This window comes from Cyprinodon tularosa, unplaced genomic scaffold (genome assembly GCF_016077235.1).
Source record: "Cyprinodon tularosa strain WSP-4 unplaced genomic scaffold, ASM1607723v1 ctg158, whole genome shotgun sequence".
NCBI classification, from domain to species: domain Eukaryota; kingdom Metazoa; phylum Chordata; class Actinopteri; order Cyprinodontiformes; family Cyprinodontidae; genus Cyprinodon; species Cyprinodon tularosa.
The window spans coordinates 641,692-657,034 of NW_024038416.1; the positions used below are offsets into that span (position 1 = coordinate 641,692).

The 15,343-nt window shown below is 37.9% G+C and overlaps 2 protein-coding genes across 10 annotated transcripts in view; both read right to left on the reverse strand.

Annotated features, from left to right (window-relative positions):
* Window positions 1–220: 220 nt before the first annotated feature.
* LOC119780237 (protein FAM237A-like) lies at window positions 221–1,939 on the reverse strand. The gene is made up of 2 exons (XM_038280189.1): window positions 1,548–1,939; window positions 221–402 (listed from the first exon to the last, which is right to left on the reverse strand). Exons 1-2 carry the CDS (start codon window positions 1,912–1,914, stop codon window positions 299–301), a joined length of 471 nt encoding a protein of 156 aa, XP_038136117.1. The 5' UTR covers window positions 1,915–1,939; the 3' UTR covers window positions 221–298.
* A 5,015-nt stretch (window positions 1,940–6,954) lies between these two features.
* LOC119780253 (disintegrin and metalloproteinase domain-containing protein 23) overlaps window positions 6,955–15,343 on the reverse strand; it is a 40,932-nt gene continuing 32,543 nt past the window's right edge. Inside the window, exons 25-28 of one of the 9 annotated variants that reach the window (XM_038280216.1) lie at window positions 11,512–11,602; window positions 10,658–10,839; window positions 8,580–8,673; window positions 6,955–8,404 (exon numbers count right to left, since the gene is read on the reverse strand). In XM_038280216.1, coding sequence (XP_038136144.1) covers window positions 8,666–8,673; window positions 10,658–10,839; window positions 11,512–11,602 — 281 coding nt within the window. In that variant the 3' untranslated portion in view covers window positions 6,955–8,404; window positions 8,580–8,665. Of the gene's footprint in view, window positions 8,674–10,657; window positions 10,840–11,511; window positions 11,603–13,899; window positions 13,991–15,343 lie in introns of all 9 variants that reach the window. The other 8 variants (XM_038280215.1, XM_038280218.1, XM_038280220.1 and 5 more) reach the window with 8 other exon arrangements.

The following is a 15,343-nucleotide window of genomic DNA, read 5'->3' on the forward strand; positions in this document are numbered from 1 at the left end:
TTGTTATTTTTTCCTTAGCAAATCAAAATCCTTCACCCTTTTACACATGACAGCCTAAATTTGAACAAAATAAAATCTAATCTTTTATCAAGACATATTTACAGTATATATATGTACACACATTTACATGAAAAAAGGGGATATTAATTGTGATATTGAGTGTGATATTGAGAAAACTATGAGGTAAATTGTGATGCACTGCGGGTCTCCTTTAACTGCAGGCAGGGGTAACACAAAGATGGGGTGAAGTAAAGACATAGATTTTCCAGCAAACATATCCAAACATTTGTGATGGGTTTTATTTGGGTTCAGTCCTCAGGGTCTTGATGTGTCCCCTGCGTCTCACTCTGACAGTAAGCTTTGTCCAGGAGTTTTCTTTCGAGCTGTTGAACCTAAAGGACTCTGTGAGGGATAAACACAGTAAGAGTAAAAGCTGCAACAGGCATCAATATAAATGTTTTTATACTAACACATTCACAGAAATAAATTACTTGTTCCCCAAAGAGAGATTCATATTCTCAATAGTTCTAGCTTCATGTTAAGTTAATGAAAACTGAAAAACTTAAATGCAGGTATAAATCCTGGGAGAACCACGAGTCATTAAGGAAGGTGTTATTTATAGACACATGGAAAGTCCCAAAATATTATCCCTAATTAGGAGTCCAGAGGGATTTCTAGGTGGACTTCCAACACCTTTATGGCATTCAAGTTTCATTCTACAGGAAAAACAAGATGCTCAGTCATATGGGATGGGTTTTTCTTTTTTCCAAATTTGTTGCAAAATTTGTTGGAATTACGGCTAGATCCAAAACTGTCTGTCTGTCTATACAAGGAATTATATGAAATAATTGTCAGAAAATTTTCATTTTTTAAAAGATTCTGACAAATAATATAAATTAAGAAAACATCAAATTGTTGATAACTCAAATTCAATGAATTATTTGTATACATTTCGATACATAAAGCATTTTTGTACACATTTATCCTATGTTTTTTGTACACTACATCTGTCTGAATGTTTCAGTCAGCTTCTACAAGAAAGGAAATCACACCGATGATGTAGAGGTCTCAAAACCCATGCATTAAATACATACTTAGTGTTATAGGATTTGTCAATCTTCATTTTTTATTAAAATAAGTCATATTTAATTAATAATATAATACAATAACCTATCTATCTATCTATCTATCTATCTATCTATCTATCTATCTATCTATCTATCTATCTATCTATCTATCTATCTATCTATCTATCTATCTATCTATCTATATGAATATATATTAAGAGTTGAAAAATGTGCAATAATATAGATTAATTAATATACTTTGCTCTTATAAATGATCTTTTGTCACTTTAAGTCTTTGCATATAATTTCTAAATTGTCCCTTTTAAAAGTGTGGAGCTTTGAAAATAAATTGTATTTTATTAATTATAAAAGGGTGTTAAAATGTTCTATATGAAAATCTTTTAGTTTTTTCTTTTCTTTTCTTTAACTATACTTTCTAAAACCTTTTCAAATGAGGCTATAAGAAAGGAGCACGCTTACTGTCAGTAATGACGGAGCGCTCAGAGGTGACGTGTCTCCTGCCCAGGCCGTGGCTCCTGGACATCACACAGTCCGCATAGATCCCCCAAAACACCCGGGCCAGGTCCCAGAACAGCGCCGCGTGTTTCCCGTTCTCTGAGGACCGGAGGGTCCCCATGAGGTCCCAGAAGGCGGGCACCGAGTCGGCTATTCTCGGAGAGCGCATCTCCAGCAGCAGAGAGGAAGAGGAGTCCCAGCACTGCGGGTCAGCCCGGTGGGCCGTCAGCGGGTCCACCTGCGGAGGCTTGTGGCCCCGCAGCGGTACCGCTGACATGCAGGCCAGAACAAACACTGTGGCTGGGGTTAGGTGAAACAGAACCGGGATCATCTCCACTGGAAGATAAACTGGCACCTGTCGGATGTTTTTTTTTTTTTTTTTTTTTTTTTTTTTTCTGTAGAAATAAGTTAGAAAGAAGTTAAAAATTAAAAATAAATAAAATCTATGAATGAAAATTATTAATAATAAATTTAAAGCTAAAAAACAGCGCTTGTGCTTCTTCTTTTTTAATAATGTGCCATAAAATACCATTTCTAAAGCAAACCAACCATTTTTTTCCCAATAAAAAAGTACTTACCACCTCTGCTGGCTTAACAGCCTGGGCTTTGGCGTTAATGGGAGTTTGACAAATACCTGTATTAGTCTTAAATGACGTCACTACCTCCCTCCTCTGCAAAAAGCAGCTTCTTGTGTTATTATTGTTTTTACTTTAATAAGTAGTTTTGTCTGCCATAGATTTTTTTCAAACATTAAAACGTTTATGGAAGACAAAAAAAAGATCACCTATATAAAAAAGCATGGAAATATAAACTGCAGTCTACATAGCGCTAAATTGTCTGGTTGGATTGATGGATATGTGACAATAAACTCATCCCTGGGATTATAAACAATGGGATTATCAACATCCCACGTTCGTAAAAGTTGACTTTAATTAAACCATATTTAGCCATTGTCTGCCTCCCATTATAAAAACCACATCTTTGTAATTGGCACTGTGTTTATTAAGAGCCTTACAGCAAGATTTTGCTTAACGTAAACCAAGAAACCAAGGCATCTGCAGAAAACATAAGTAGTCTAACCTTATAAATTGCTCTGCCCTGCCGTCTGTAAAACAAACTATTTTCAAAATAGTGTTCAGAAAGTGGCAGATTTGGTTTTATATGCTTTTACTGAAATGTCACATGCATACCTCATCTCCAATGTAATTATTGTCACAGTGAGGGGCCGACAGTAAATGTACTGAATGGATGTCTTACTCATTCATTCAATTCCTCTGATGATGCATAGAAGTTGGCTTCACAGCATTTCCACTGCTACGGATGAATTAGAACTTTTAAACCAGGGACATATTATGCCGAAAAAACAAACATGATGTTAAAAAGCATAAAGGAAGCAACAAGAACCTTATTTTCTGTACTTTTTTTTATCATTCCCATTGGACTATTTCCATGCCAATTACATAGGGAAAAAAAATAAAACATTTTTTATATTAAATTATCAGAAGCTGAAACTATCCGTCACACTAAGGTGGAAAATTGAAAAAAAAAAGTGATCAGAGAAATGAATGTGGATGATTTTGTGATTTTTTTTATGGAGGGATATATGACAAAAAGGTGCATTGGTTAAAAAAAACCTATATGCATGGGTTTAATATGATTCTGTATTTGTTCTTCTGAGTCTGTTTTTGAGTTAAATTTTTTTTTCCAATATATTCATATAACCCAGTTATATTTGCTCAGAGTTCTCTCAGAAAATTCATTTATACCACAAACTTTTTTGCAGGGATCGTTCTGGCTAAATTCTGGCTGAGCTTTTAACCTTCTTCTTGAAAACAAGGGTCATTTATTGGCTATTTGATTAATTTTGTGCCAAGAACCTGTCTTATAATAACAGTCTCCAATTTTGTATTAGGAATGCCTGTGGAGCTTTGAAAAGTAAGTCCTAAAAGCCTAATATTAGCCAGCATTATCCGTACCAAAACAATTTCCACTATTGAGTGGAAGCTACCAACTTTCAGATAATGATTGAACTTTATTGATCTTACAATGGAGAAATTTATCTCTGCATTTAATCCAATCCTTCGGGAGCAGTGGGCTGCCATCGTGGGGCACACCGAGGAGCAGTGTGGGGTTTAGGGTCTTTGCTCAGAGACCCAGAGTGGCAATCTGTGGGAGTGGGGTTTGAACTCAGAACCTCAGGATTCCAAGCTCTGCCCTAACCACTAGGCCACCACTCCTCAACTAGCTGCTGGTTTTGGGAAAAGGTGAAGAATTAGTATGTATTCCTTTTTTTTACTATTATTCCATCCACTCCATGCAATAGACCAGTAACTGGCAGCAAAACCAGTGACCAACAGCCCAGATTTCTTAAAGCTTTGAAAAGGTTAAAAAATGTTCCTTAATATTATAGTTTAATCTTTATATTCTGTAACCATAAAATATTATTTATTTAGGAGGTATTTAAAATAACATCACTTATAGCAGCTAATTAACTATTCGCCTGAATAGTAAATCATTATATGTTTAACTGATGCAAGATATGAGAACATTAAATAATAATAAATGCAGTGATTGAGTTTTTCTTTTCAGATTTACATGTCTTTCATGTAATAATAACACAACATTTCAATGTTGTGTTATTATTGAAGATCTCCCAGCAGGGAGCCAGGAGTTTTTGTATTTAGAGCATAAACAGGTTATTGTCCTCATCCCATATCGAATAACTAAGTCCTGTGACACTAAATGGCAATAATTAAATACGATCTGCTCATCCTGACTCTGCATGTTTTTAACATTTCTTTAGCTGCAGCTTAAGCAGACTGAAGATTCTTAAGTATCAAACTGACCATTAATCCCAGTTGTATTCTAGATTCATTAGCTATTGTCTTCATTATCATTATTATTGATTTTTGTTGTTGTTCTATTTTTAAAATAATTCACACAATCATTATGAGGTATGAAATCCATTATATTATTTGGGTGATTACAATATTGGGTTTAAAAACTGAAGAAACAAAGGAGTAATTTCTGCTGGAAAATTATTACAAATAGATAAATAATGAGTATTTTCTTGCTGAGTTAAGATAAATGTTTTAAATTTATTGTCTTTAGACAGGAAAGCCTTAAACCCATGTTTTATTAATGAGTATATTTTCATTGAGTTACAGGAGTGGGGGATGTGAAGCTCCCTTTACTCCCCTCTGATTTGGTTTTCCTTAAGGCTCAGCTTTACTGCCTCTTTTTTCTATTTATTCCGTTCTTCTATTGGGTGTCACATTTTGCTGGTCTGCAGATTACAGTTGTGGCGTGCTCCAAAAAAAGAGGGGGCTCCATACTGCACCATTCTAAAATATATAATGAAAAAAGACAGAACATTAAATAGGTCTAAATTTTCAGAATTTGTTGAAAGTGAGACAAAATATTGTTTTTAGTTGCACAGTTTAGACTCTGCATGTGGATATAGGTTCCCTGACTCAGAGAATATCACCACAAACCTTATAGTTAAAGTGGATGCAGTTATTTAATCTGATTAGGATCAGGGCTGTTTGTCAGAACAAACTTTAAGGCAGCATGAAAGTCGCTTCCAAAGAGAAACTTTGAGCAGTAAACCACAACTTTAAATGCATTTTCAACTTCATATTTATATTTTAGAAATGCAGTGCAGTCCAACAACCAGGAACCAATTCTACACTGATTCTAAAAATACCTTTAAAACCTGTCATAGTCATTCCAAAAAAGTAAAAAAAAAGTTAACAAACAAACCACTGGACCTTTTTTCCAAGTTTGAAGACGTTTTACTACCCATCCAGGAAGCTTTTTCAATTCAAAATGTCTGTAGCCCAACAAACTTATAAAACTTGTTAAAGTTCCAACTGGTGATGCCTTTTAGTAAATGATGTTAATTTTTCTTTATAGATTTGACTCCGTTTGATTGTTGAAAAGGTTATAAAGACTAATGCTACATTGGTTCAGAAGCTTAAAAAAATTAGTATGTATTAATGTATCAGTAATGCTTACAGAGGTTGTATATTGATGGTTTTATTGTAAATTCATCAACTATTTAATTTGGGTCACAGATTTTACCAAAACATTTAGCTAAGAATTGAATGCATACTGTACGTTAGATCAGTAGACTATTAGCTATTTTAATTTATAATATGTGGTACCAAGCAGTGATTTGATTTATTAACTTAAATAGATTTCTTAACTTAGAAAATGTATAAAAAAAAAAAAGAAAAAAAAAAACTTTGAGTATTTAAAGTGTTTATTTATGCTAATTCCAACAGCTCAAACCGGTTCGGTAGCTGAGTTAGTTTACCCTGTGGCAGCCGCTTTTAATGAGCAAAGCATCTTATCCAGAGTTATCAAGAAAAAAATGACATGCCACCATATCGGAATGGATTTTAAAAGCTTCTTTATTAAGATTTTATGTAAGAAAAAAAAACAAACATTATTTTTAACACTATCAAATGATCAGAAAACAAATATTGTAAATATGTTAGAAAATAACTAATATAAAATACAACTTTACAAAGCGGTCCTAAAACGTCTCTTTCACCAGTTAACACATAGATAAATTCAGTGGTGTCAAAAGTACACACATTTTTTACTTAAGTAGAAGTATAGATACTGCAGTTTAAAAACACTCTGGTAAAAGTCAAAGTATCGACTTGACCTCTTTACTTAAGTAAACGTGAAAAGGTATGTGCTCCAAAAACTACTTAAAGTATAAAAGTACAAAGTAACCTTTAAAAAAACAGCCAGATGTGCCTATATGAACCGAAAGCTAAACTTTTTAACTATTTTGAAAAATTCTTAGAGATAGGACCAAGGATGAGGGAGGTCTTATTGGTCTCCATCTCCCAATACATTCTTGCTTGTGTCTGACCTTTGAGACATTTCAACATCTTTTTCTGAATCCAACCTCGTAGCATGGCATAGACAATTCGCATTTGCAGTTAGAACACCTGCTTGCTTCTGATGATTACCTTTATCTAACCAATGAGTGTTTGCGTTATAGGACTCATCCAATTACACTAGTTTTCACTAGATGTGGATGGCGCACGTGACGTGAAATAATTATTTATAAACACTAAACTGAAGACAAGAGTAACGATTAACGTTTGTTTTACAAATGTAAGGAATAAAAAGTACAGATACTTGTGTGAAAATGTAATAAGTAGAAGTCAGAAGCAGGAAGAAAAATAATTAATGAAGTAAAGCATAGATACGTAAAAAGTGTACTTAAGTACTGTAATGAAGTATTTGTACTTCATTACTTGCCACCTCTGGATAAATTACACTGAAACAGATGTTTGCAAATGTTTATGTCAACATCAACCACATACACACACAAAAAACAACAGCTCGGTTAAAATTTGTCAGTAGTTTATTAATGGATCCAACTGTACATGATGCATTGAGAGAGGGACAGAAGACGATGAGTAACATAGAAGGGTCACAATAATGCCGGTGCTTCTGGAAGCACCTGGAACACACCAACAACAGCTGTTCTTAAAACCATGATGGTCCTGCATGATGAAACTGTTCGGGCCTCGTTACGCACAGGCTCCATGCAGTCTGCTTGTCTGTGAGTGGGTGGTTAAAAAAATTTAAACGGTTTTGGGGGAAAAAACCACACACACACACATAAGAAATGACTTACATTTTCACAAATGTAAAAGGGTGCTCTCTCGCTTTATGCTAGAAATATGGACTTTGATATTTTTAAAAGTTGTTTTTAATATTTTGTTTTTGCTCACCCTGTTTAAAGCAAACGAAACAAGATGTTTCAGAGGCCAAATAGAAAAAAGTAATCCGCTTTTTTATGCAATTCCAAGTCTACATTGATGTCACTATTACCCATACTCTTTGTGCAATATCTCTCTTTGCATAGTAAATAAAAGTTAAATGTTCAGGTTGTTGACATGCTCCTATCTCTTGTAGCATATTTTTCTTGCAGATTTTTTTTTTTAGGGGACTCCCATATAGATTTATAAGCCCACTACAGTGATTGCTAGCATGCAGCTTCTTTAGAAGAGCCAAACTTGATTCCTACTCAGGAGTTTATGAGAGCAAAAGGGACTAATGCCAGTAAGGTGGGTGCTGATGATGACCTGGCTGGAAAGGCAAAGGCCTGCTGCATGGATGGACTTCATGCCCTTACCAGTGGGGGCGGGGGAGGCACCACTGGCTGCAGACAGAGGGGGAAGGAAAGTGCTCTGTGTGCAACAACATCCATCTGTTCAGGTGATTAATTCTTTGGCTTCTGAGTCACCGTTAGCAAATTTTCATGGGGGGGGAGATCTTGCTAGAGGAGACTAGTCTGGATCCCTCTAAATCTGACATGTTTCTCCTCCGTCTGACCTAAATCAAACAAGCCTGTCTTCTGTTTTTGTTTAGTTATGTCTGCTGTAAAAAGATGCCAAGATAAAAAGAAAAATAAAGCAGCTAAGGTCATCATGAAACAAGCAGTTGATTAGTAATACCACCTCCCTATCAGTGTGCATTTTCATGTGGGCCTGTTCCTTTATTGGTCTGCATTGTCCTCACATGCAGAACCTTAAACAGGAAATTAAGTTTAAACTGTTTTTTTTTCCAGCATTTGGTTTTTAACCAGGCTTTCTCCTGCAAAAAATAAGTCCTTTTTTTGTCTTTGTATGTTTTTCTATGCGCCATATGAATAGCTTTGTTAGCCATGCCGAGCCCTAAGGAGAGGGCTTTTCATGCCAAGGAGGGCCAGCAAGCAGCACACCTTGTGTGTAGTAACATCATGCAAGGTGAGAAGATGGGGATTCCACCTGAACGCCTGTGCACTGGCACTAAAAGGAAAAAGGGAAGGGAGGTACATGTGGAGTTAAAAAGGCTGCGTTTTTTTTATGTCACTACAATGAGATTTATTTATTTTTCTTAAATGTCCACTATGTCTTTTTCAAGTAAATCTAATGCCAAAAAAGTCAGCAGCAGTAAGTGCAGTCCAGCTGTCAAGTAGCCAACCTAGGAAGTCTCGGAGGAGTCCGTCCACAACAGCCACCTCTCCTCGAGTTAAATGGCCTGGGCATTGGGGTCGTAACGCCGCTTCTTCACATTTCTTATATGGAGATAAAAAAGAATAGCAGTCAGTGACATCTACAAGCATTTCTGCAACACATTTAGTGCAACGTGGACATGCAGCCTCACTGGACTCTGCAGCTTACAGAGGTGCAGATGTTAAATTGAAAAGAGGATTTTGGTACGTTATGATAAAGAGTGATGAATGAAAGTGTTCCCAGCAAGCACTGTTACAGAATAGAAGTCAGGAGAGGCTTGTCCATGTTGACCAGGTCAGCCTTGTCTGCAAGCGGACAGAAGTATTTATAGTCCCAAACCTTGAAGTCTCAATTTATGGTGAGGGAAGGACAGTGGCTTACATAAAACCAATGGTATTCATACCTCGTATTCTATTCCCCATCAAGTTAAGTTTGAACAGAGATAATTAATGGATTAAGGCCCTAAAAACACAGCCAGAGCTACATTGTGATGTTATAAATCAATTTGCAATAACACGAATGTTTGTAATGTATATTTACATTGGAGTTAGTCTTCCTTTCTCAACACAACTCATCTGGATCAACTGCTTCCAGTCATCGGTGACAGATTATTTGGGCCTTTGGTGAGAGGTCACCTGATTGTGTTCTGATTGCCTGATCCTGACCTGTTCTGCCTCTGGACCTCTGAACCTGCCTGTTCCTGTTCTGATCTGTTTGTCTGACCTGTCTTCGGACCCCTGGTGGATTTTGCCTGTTGACCGAAACTGGATCTGCTTCATGACACTGACATGAATTTCCCTTCTGTGCGTCTTCAGATCTCTGATCTTCTGTGAACCTCTTTGACACCGGCTTTAGCCTCACCCTTTAATTGCCCTGCCTTCCTTTGTCTGCCTGGATCTGTCCTCATTCCAGTTCTGCAGTCTTCAAGGCTTCAGCGTCTGGAACTCTCTGGGCAGTGTTCGCTGCGTGATGTTGGCAGCTGTTCAGCTGGAATCTACCTCTTCCTCTGGACACGGACAGAACTTTAAGACCAGTTTAGTGACTCACACATTGGTAATCATCCTCCGTAAGATTAAATTGGTCACTAGGCTAAGTTTTCCCCGTGCAGAGGTTCCTGTCTGAGACGTCTTTACGTTACTGCAGATCCGCCATTTTTTAATAAAGTCTTTTTGAGAAATCTGCCTGCCTTGATTACTGGGTCTTCTGTTCTGAGCCTTGACAGATTCAACTCTTAATCTTGGACTTTCTGCATGTATTTTTTCTTTTTATCGTCTGATTATTATCCTGCCAGGTTACTGAGACTAAAGTTTACTAGTGCCAAAAATGACTCAAAGATGAAGCAGTACAGCTGCTTTCTATCCAGTCTGACTCAGACTCAAATATTTGCTAATTTTTTAGATTTCAAGTGTAAAAACCAGTATTTTTTTTTCCTTTTAGCTATTAATGTGTATGAATAGTTTTTTCAAAAAACTGTGTTGTAATGTACCATACACTGAAGACTTTAAATCCTAAACCCTCAGCCATAATCTCTGACTGTTTAAATGTTGTTCTCTGAGATGTTGTTGACTCTCGCTTTCAAAGGCAACAGTAAAAATAATTTATGATGGTTTTTGAATATGAACATCTTCTGTTCTACATTTTCTTTTTTTGCAGACAAGTACTGACCCGTTTATTCGTGCAACATCAGTTTCCACAATACCGTGTGGGAGACTCTTTACCAGTTTAGATGGGTAAGACATTGTTCCACTCTAAACAAAACCATCTAGGAGGAAGAAACTAACATTAAATATACTCTATGGAGGAGGGAGAGAGGAGACAAGCACAATAACGAGGATGACAGCGGCAGAAGCAGCAACAATAACTACTACCAAATAACGGTGGGACAACACTGAGCACGACAACAGGAGTAATGCATAACCTCCCCGTACTGTGGCTTGCTGTGGGGCTTCTATCATCCTGTCATGCACCTTTTTCCAATAGTGAGCCAGCTCAGGGTGGCACTATTGCTGTGCGTTGTTCATGCAGTGCAGTGCGCCGTGTCTGTACCAGGTCTGTGAAGCAGGCAGCAATGGCAGCTGGTGTGGTCGGGTCCGAGCCTGGCCATCCACGTGGGTGTGGCCAGCCATGCCACAAAGGCTGCAGGCAACAAAAATGGTCCTGGCTTATCGCTCTTTGTGTATCTCTGTGTCTGTGCTGTCGCTCTCACCACTCCATTTAAAAGGCACAGCCTCAACGCAGTAACGGGTTGGGAGAAAAATCAAGGAAGTGATGAGAGGACGACAAAGTCGAGACCAGATCGATGTGCAGTTTCGCTCAGCCTTTGTGCAATGAGCTGACCTCCTCCAAATTAGCAAGTCAACATGCAGAAAGAGTGCTTGGACTTTTTTTTTAATCTTGTTTTTCACTTGTCTGGTGCTCTCTTAAACTGATAATCATGATGCTTTGCTATTTTGCATGCTTTCGTGGCTGCAGAACTCTGTTTCTAATTTAGTTGTTTGGTTTAGTTAGATTAAAGTCTGTAACACCCCTTCTGCTCAAGACAGCAGGTTAATTATCTTTAGACTGGAACTTACATCTTTGACTTTATTCAATAATTAAAAGTGCTGTTTTTCCTCACTGAACATGCACATCAAGCACTGATATTTGCCTGTCCAATTAGTTTGAGGTTCTGCTACAAATGCACAGACCTCCTGGAGCTTTTTGCAATAAACTCTTATATTTGAAGGCATTATAAATAACATCCACTGCACTTTGCTTAAGCACACGCTCCTTGCAAATGCATCTTGCATGCTTTCTTTGATTTTAGAACCATTGTCTGTAGCAGGAGCTCAAACCCTGGTGTCTAGAAGCAGCAGGGATGCTAGAGTTACAACAGGAGAGGCATGCGGCGTGTTGCTTACTTAAAGCCCCATCCAGTCCCCCCCAGCACTATGGCAGCCACAAGGATGGCTCCAGCGATGGAGCCAATTATTAGATTGGTGGCACTAGGACCTGTGAAGGATTATGGGGAAAAAGACAGTTTCTGTATCTGCAACATGTAACTACACAAAAAGGATTTCACATGGCATAAAAAACACACCAAGAGTGATATTACAGAAAAATGATTGAATCTGAGGATGTATTTTGCATGCTTTTCAACCCCCTTTAGTGTGTAACGTAGTTTAAATGTACAAGTGCATCTCAATGAATTAGAATACAATGAAAGAGTAAACAAATTTGAGTAATTCAATTCAAAAACATTGGAACTTAAACTTTCTCACACAGCGATTTAACTTAATGTTGTTAGTTTGTATAATTATGGTTTGCAATACCTATGGTTTGCCTCCCCCCACCCCCCAAAACACAGGAAAAGTCTCAGAAATTTTGAATGTAACATAATCTCAATACAGAAATTATATTTTCTAGTTTTAGTTTAGCTACACAGTCCTGATGAAGATGACTGACTTGAGAATTCTCCGGCACACAGGCACTAACAACCTTGTCAACTGTAAAGCTAAGCAGCAAACATCCCTTTCAAAGCAGCTGGGCAGTCTTGTATCTAAAGATAGTAGTGGAAAGTTTAGTGGAAGGACAAACTGTGGTTAAATATTATTATGACTATGGTTGTATCCTATCAGGACAAGGACAGTTGAGATTATGGAAAACATGTAAAGAAAAGAAGTGAACCAGCAACAGGAATTGGCATAAGATGACTCTAGAGTTGTTGGGGATATGGAATGCAGGGACTGCTGAGGTAGTCATTGTTTAAAGAGCTAAAACACAAACGTGTTATTCTACTTCTTAACTAAGGATGCCAGATATGAAGAAAAGGGAATTTGAACAACTAAATATCAGCTCAAATCTTCAGTAAGTGGTCCAACGGTAAGGGACATATTTTACACTTTATTTTGAAATTAAGTTCACAAAGTCTGGGTGAAGGTTGGGAAGGCAAAGAATCTGGGTGATTTGATGTCCAGTCCAAAGATATTACAGTTATAGTATGAAAGCACATCCTGAGGTGTTGGTCCAGTCCAAAGCCAGTACAACCATATGCCAAGAAATTCTGAAGTATTTCATGTGTCCTCTAAAAAGCTTAAAGAAGATGCTTACTGGGACCTTTCAAAAATAACAAACGCATAAGTATTGCTGTGCCAAATATGCAGAAGACCAGCTAGACTTAAACTTCACAGGGCTAAGCCTAAGGAGGCCTTTTCAAGGGGAAGTGATGAAGATGAGCTGACGGACGCCGTTAGAGCTCCTTAAAATCAGAAGAACCATAGCCTGATCATCTCCATAACGGGCTTCTGTTGCTCATTCAAAAAAAGCCCCAGCAGGTAGTGAGCCACTATATTATTTTTTAGTAATCCAAGTAAAAGTAAAATTTTCAATTTGCTTTGGAAACATCCTAAATTTCTGAGAAAAGAAATGTTTGCTTTTTCATTTGCTGTTATGATCAGTTTAACTTTGAATTTCGTCAAAATTTAGTATTTTCTTTCTTTTACTTTTAATCACTTATTAATTATTTTTATATATCTGTGTTCCTTTATTTTCTTTTTTGTGGCTTCCACATGTTTGGTTAGTAATCCTCATGTTCATTTTGATTCTTGTCATGTTAATAAATCCCCATCCATTATTCTGTCCACCTCCTTGACCCGAACCCACCTTCTGAACTGAATTACTTAAATACGGAAACTTTTTATTCATATTTTAATTCGAGATGCACCAGTAATCGAAGCAACATCCTGGATATGTTGACATTTATTTGCTTTCGTTAGAGGTGATAATTATCTTTTTTTTGTCTGTTAAGGATGTGAAGAAGACTTGACCCTGCGTATCCATCACTGAAAAAAGACTGACAGCTGATAAATCAAACTATATGTGACCTGCAGTATCAGCAGCACAAAAAATTTAAGGGGTCCCAGTCACCACACAGCCTCCACTAACTGGACAATTTCATCTAAATGCCCCACATGCCCCAGAAAGGAGAGGATCACAGGAGCAACCACATAACGACTGAGAGTAAAAGAGAGAGGCTCGATGAGAAGAGAGGGGGGGGATGAAGAGAGAGGTTTGTCATAATGGGGGGACAACGGGAGAGAAGGAGGAGGAGCATAAGGGGAATCCATTGATCAATCACACAACACTGAAAACAATCAATCACATGACAACTAATATGGTCATCACCAACACACGAGGAAACACAAAGCCACCGGGACGCACACACGGGCTCAGGCCGGCTCACGAGACCGCCCGCACACTGAGGCACCACTATGAGGAGGAAGAGCTGTGAAAGGGTTAAAGATGCTTACTCTATTCCCCACCCTGTGCCTCCAAAAATCACCCCCAGGGCCAGAATGGTCCCTGCTACAGCCCCTATCAGCCTGTTAGTGGCCACGCTCACTGTGCAGAAGGAAAAGGAGCATTATTACCACCCTGTTAAAAACAGAACGCAACCTTCTGCTGCAGAGGCATGGATGAAGCATTTCCCATCCTTCACAGTTTGGTCACAGCAGCCGGTATGCGGCTGAAATTTGAGTCGGGATTTCTGTTCAGAATCAAAGCAAACAGCTCTAGCTCTATGTTACCATTTTGGATTAACTTAGAGTTTACACAAGAAGCTTTTACAACCCTAATACATCTGTAATCCCTTTGAATAACCTCACATCTGAATAAAAATCCACATTTTGCATTATATCATATGAAATGAGTAAGTTCCGTCCATAGTAAAATAAACCAGCTGAAACCAGACATTAATATCAGATAAAAGGTAACATGATACGGCATCACATGAGCGTAATGTTACAATTATGATAATTACCAAAGTTATTTCTATTTTCTGAATGCCCCAAAAAAAATTTATATTGTTTTATTTTTTCAAATTCAATTGATTGAAATCTGCTGTGGAGCAGATGAACAAAGCCTGCTCTGATCTGTCAATTCCTCAGACTTACACAACTTTTATTGCTACAGGGGAGCTCAAGTCCAGTCTCAAGTCTCAGGGGCTACCTGAGACTTGAGACCTTTAGATGCATCTAAAGGCTAAACCCCCTTATTTAGCTCATCAAAAACATGGTAACAACCCAGGTGTGTTAAAAAAGAGGTGCATGAAAAAGTTGCAGGATAGTAGCTTAAAGGAATAGTACACCCAAAACATGATTAGCCTTCATTTTCTACTCACCCCCATGCTGAACAACACTCTGGAGTACTTTTTTGATATCTCAAATGCATCTGGAGATCTGGGAGGCTTCTTGCTGTCTGCTGACATTCAAATAATGGAGGTCTATGGTGCCCGAGACAGAAAGGTCCATAAAAGTCCACAAAAAACGTGTCAATATTCCTCCATACTGCTCGTCCAATGTATTCCAAGTGTCCTGAGTGGGTAGCGTCCATAATTTACTCGAAACGAAGTCATTTAGAATGTTTTTAGAGCATAAACAGTAGTGTATAGGATTTCCTAAAAGCGCGTTCACGAGTCTACGGAAACCGCGGCAGACCAAACCAGCGCATTCAGCTCGGCAAAGAACTCATGCTCTTCCTCAACACTGAAGTCCTCAGACATTTTTCTTTCGTTGTTTCTTTCTTTGCACAGGTAAACAGCACATTTCTTCTTCTAAGCTTGCATAATCGGCAGAGCAGACGCTGAATGCGCACTTATCTGGTTTGGTCTGCCGCGGTTTCCGTAGACTCGTGAACGCGCTTTTAGGAAATCCTATACACTACTGTTTATGCTCTAAAAACATTCTAAATGACTTC

Coding starts and splice junctions, on each gene's coding strand:
- LOC119780237 (XM_038280189.1), bottom strand. CDS start 1,914: ATGATCCCGGTTCTGTTTCACCTAACCCCAGCCACAGTGTTTGTTCTG. Junction 403..1,547: donor GCGCTCCGTCATTACTGACA/GTAAGCGTGCTC, acceptor TATCCCTCACAG/AGTCCTTTAGGTTCAACAGC.